Here is a 3,807-nt window from a genome sequence, read left to right as displayed (position 1 = left end):
GACCAGGACGGGCTGTGCGGCTGGTTCTGCTTCAAGTTCATCGAGGTCATCCATTTTGGTTGTGTGTTGTTTTCCAGCTCTTCTTCTTCTAATACATGTTAGTGGTGCTTAGAAAAGAGCTTAATGTAGCACTACCGCCACCAGCTGGTAAGGTGCGTTGATATTAATAATCCGCCCACTAGAGGTGAACAATCCGTCCACTAAACGGGAACTATAGGCAATGTGGAGACAGAAAAATAGAGGTCCCACCAGAACCGGACACAACAGGCTACAACAAGAACCAGACCTGTGGATACCAGGCTTTAGAGATCGTAGGCCCCTTGGCAGTTGCCCAGTTGCTCGTATGGTTAATCCGGCCTTGATGTTACAGCTTTCCTTTCCTGTGGTGTGAGGTTTGAAGGAGGCAGTTTGGCACTGGAGAGGGTTGCTGATATTTTCATTCGAAGTTGTTCTGCTTCTGTCAAGTTGTTGTTCCTTTCAAAAACCTATAATGCAACTTTAAGTCAGATTCCCAGCCGGTTTTCACACTTGATGGGAACAGAGGGGTCTCATCTGTGAATTAGAGTAGCAAATACCTTAAGAAAGCCCTACTGTTAAGGTGTTGAGGTGTGACTTGTCAAATCTGCATATGTGTGTGTGCCATATCTCACTCAGCCTTATAACCTGAATCTCTCACTTACTGCTTACTGAACTGAGAAAGCTCCTCGGATGAGGAGCGAAACGTCTTCTGTTACAAATAAAGTCCAGTTGTTTTTGTATTGAATGTTTTTTGAACACTACTAGATCTATACAAAGCTAATTGAACAAATCATTCTAAAAAGACTAATCAGAGCTTTATCACATTTATACACCAATGGGACACACATCAGAGGCATCAAGGGGTTCAGTGTCTTGCCCTGAGACACTTCGACATGTGACTGCTGCTGGAGTCGAACCCCCAACTCTTGCACTGGAGGACGACTGCTCTAACCACTCAGCCACAGCCGCCCTTATTATTAAAAATGTGGAAACAATTTACAAATAATACTCAAAATCTGGAAACTGGTTAGAAAAAGTCCTGGATATACTACAAAAATATTGATCATAAAAATCTAGAAACAAGAAAAAAATCCTTGTTATAATCTGGAAACTGGTTAGGATTTATAAAAAAAAAAAATCTGGATATTTGTTAAAGATAATAATTAAAAAGTCAATAATCATCCATAAACCTGCACTCCTGTTAGAACTGATCCAGAATAGCTTGAACATCTGTGGTCATGTTGCATAATCCTGACACTAGTTAAAGATGATATGAAATAATCTGCAAATTCAAAATAATCCTGACAAATGTGGGAACTAGTTAGAAAACATCCTGAAATTTTTTAAACTGGTTGGAAGTTATATAAAAATACTGAAAACAGTTTGGAGTTCATTCTAAATAATTTTGAAAGATCTTGAATAATATATAAATTGTTAGAATGATTTTGAATAATCTGTAAAGTGATGAGGAAAGCCTGTGGAGGTTCAGTTTGAGGTTGTTGTTTTTTTTACATCTTAAACATAAGAACATTGAAGAATCATCTGTCACGTTTATTCTTTTTTATTTCTAATAAACTAGTTTCTAAAAGCTGATCAGCTCAGTCTCAGTCTGATGGTACCTCACCGGTCCCACCATCCACCTGAGCACAAATGATGGAGATAAAGGCATCAACCAAAGACAGAACAGGACAAAGTCAGCTCATTTCTCCTCTTTCTCGTCCTCCATCTTCTCCTTTGCCTCCTCTTCAGCTGCTAGCACCTCCACGGTGAGAAGCTCCTCTCCTTTCTGTGGCGTCATCCTGATGATGACAGAGCTGTCCGCCGTCTCAGCTACAGACTCGTCTTCATCCTCCAGTGCTGAATTTGGAGGGGCTGGATAGCGCCGGTGCATCGGAGAAGGAGGCGGGACTGGAGAAATTGTGGGAGGAGCCTGAGAACAGTAATAAAGATCAAAGGGTTTCATTACAGTATAACAAGATTTATCTTCTTGGAAGAAAAATGATAACAAGAGACTAACAGAGGATACAAAGAAGAGCAGGAGGAGCTGAGAAACAAGTGAGGACTAATGCCCCCCTCCCCACACCTTCTTTACAGCTGAGCTCATCGTACCTCTGCAGAGCTCTCAGGTGGTCTGTAGACCTTCTTCAACTTGGAGAACGTTCCTTCGATGCCCGCCTGCTCCGTCACCTTCAGAGCAGCCTTGAACAGTTTGGGGGTGTCGGGTCGTGGAGGGATAACCTCTGTTGCCTCTTTTTGGGTGTCCTTCTCATCAGGCTTTTTGTCCTTGGTCAGCATCTTCCTGCACAAGCACACAAATAGCAGGAACTTTGACTCCGAGCTGGTTCTTTTGTCAGCGAGATGTTTAAGGTCTACATCTGTAGATGGGACATCAAACTGCCGTCTGTCTCAGCAGAAAACTTGATGAGGATCACAGCTCCGATTTGACCCACATCTCCAACACAAAGTAGCACCAGTTCTGAGCTGATTAGAGACCAGAGTAGGCTAATCCGGATCAGACAGAGGAAGACAACAGAGACCAAGGAAGCAAACTGGACTGGTTAAAATAATCAGAATCAGTGTCAGTGGGAGGTTCTAGAAGGATCCAGCTGGTCTGCTGGTTCTGATCCAGGTTTAATTCCAGCCGCATCTCAAACTGTGAAGAAAGGAATCCTCATCAGATGATCCTGAAGCAGATCTGTGGTCTTTCTCTTCATCACCAAAAATAAGTTTTACCAGCTGATCAGTTCCTCCTCAAGACCTTTTGGACCCACTGGACACCAAAAACAGGAAGCTGGCTGACCTGATAGGTGACACCTGATTGGATAATGCAGGATGACGACACCTAAACTGTCCACTCAGAGAGTTCCTGCTTCTATGACATCACATTTCAAAGGCCGCCAACAAATTTAGCTCAGGGTTCAGACTTTTTCTCATCTTGTGTTTCAGAAAATGCTCAAACAGAAGAGTGTGCACTGTGCTTTTTCTAGAAGGATCAAGAAGAAAAGACTGGAAAGCAGATGACCATGGCACAAAAATTTCAATTCAAGACAGGTCACCCTTTCAGTGTGTTTGAAAGGAGCTGGACTCCAGATCCGATGTATGTCATGTCATCTTGAACATTTGTGAAGGTTTGAAAATTAATTTAAAAAATCTACACTCATCTGACTTTATTTGAATTTTGATAAATAAATCTGTTATTGTTCCACACGAAGCCTATTTAATTTTGTTGTATGGAACACAAGATTATTCAGATGCTCACCTTCAAATGATGTCAATTTTGGGGATCTTAAAATTATGGCAATGATAACACAACTGTCCGTTTGTTGAAAAGAGTCCATCACCGATCTTTAAAATCCCAAGTGCTCTTAAGGGGTAACATAAGGACTGTTATGTATTTCTGTTAACTTATTTTTACATATGAATGTTTTTGTTCAGTGCCCTGAGGTGAATTCTGTTGTGACTTGGTGCTATATAAATACATTGAACTGAACTGAATTGAATTTATATCTTTCACATTTGGGCCATGCAACTGTAAAATAAAACAACCTTTAACTAACAAATGAGTCACGGAAACACGCGAGCACAGGAGGATGACGTCAAGCTGGGAATTGGACACAGACAGGAGTGTGTATTCACAGGTAGGAGTGTATGTTCACAGACAGGAGTGTGTATTCACAGACAGGAGTGTATATTCAAAGACAGGAGGGTGTATTCACAGGCAGGAGTGTATATTCACGTACAAGAGTGTGTATTCACAGACAGGAGTGTGTATTCACAGACAGGAGTGTA

At 41.6% G+C, this 3,807-nt stretch overlaps 1 protein-coding gene across 1 annotated transcript in view; it reads right to left on the bottom strand.

The window, feature by feature from the left end:
* Positions 1-1,717: 1,717 nt before the first annotated feature.
* Positions 1,718-3,807, bottom strand: part of cngb1a (cyclic nucleotide gated channel subunit beta 1a) — a 48,479-nt gene continuing 46,389 nt past the window's right edge. The window contains exons 14-15 of the mRNA XM_037694784.1: positions 2,128-2,317; positions 1,718-1,948 (exon numbers count right to left, since the gene is read on the bottom strand). Coding sequence (XP_037550712.1) covers positions 1,718-1,948; positions 2,128-2,317 — 421 coding nt within the window. The remainder of the gene's footprint in view (positions 1,949-2,127; positions 2,318-3,807) is intronic.

This window comes from Nematolebias whitei, chromosome 2 (genome assembly GCF_014905685.2).
Source record: "Nematolebias whitei isolate Nwh7 chromosome 2, NemWhi1, whole genome shotgun sequence".
In the NCBI taxonomy this organism is placed as follows: Eukaryota; Metazoa; Chordata; class Actinopteri; order Cyprinodontiformes; family Rivulidae; genus Nematolebias; species Nematolebias whitei.
This window is presented reverse-complemented; position numbering and strand designations above follow the sequence as displayed.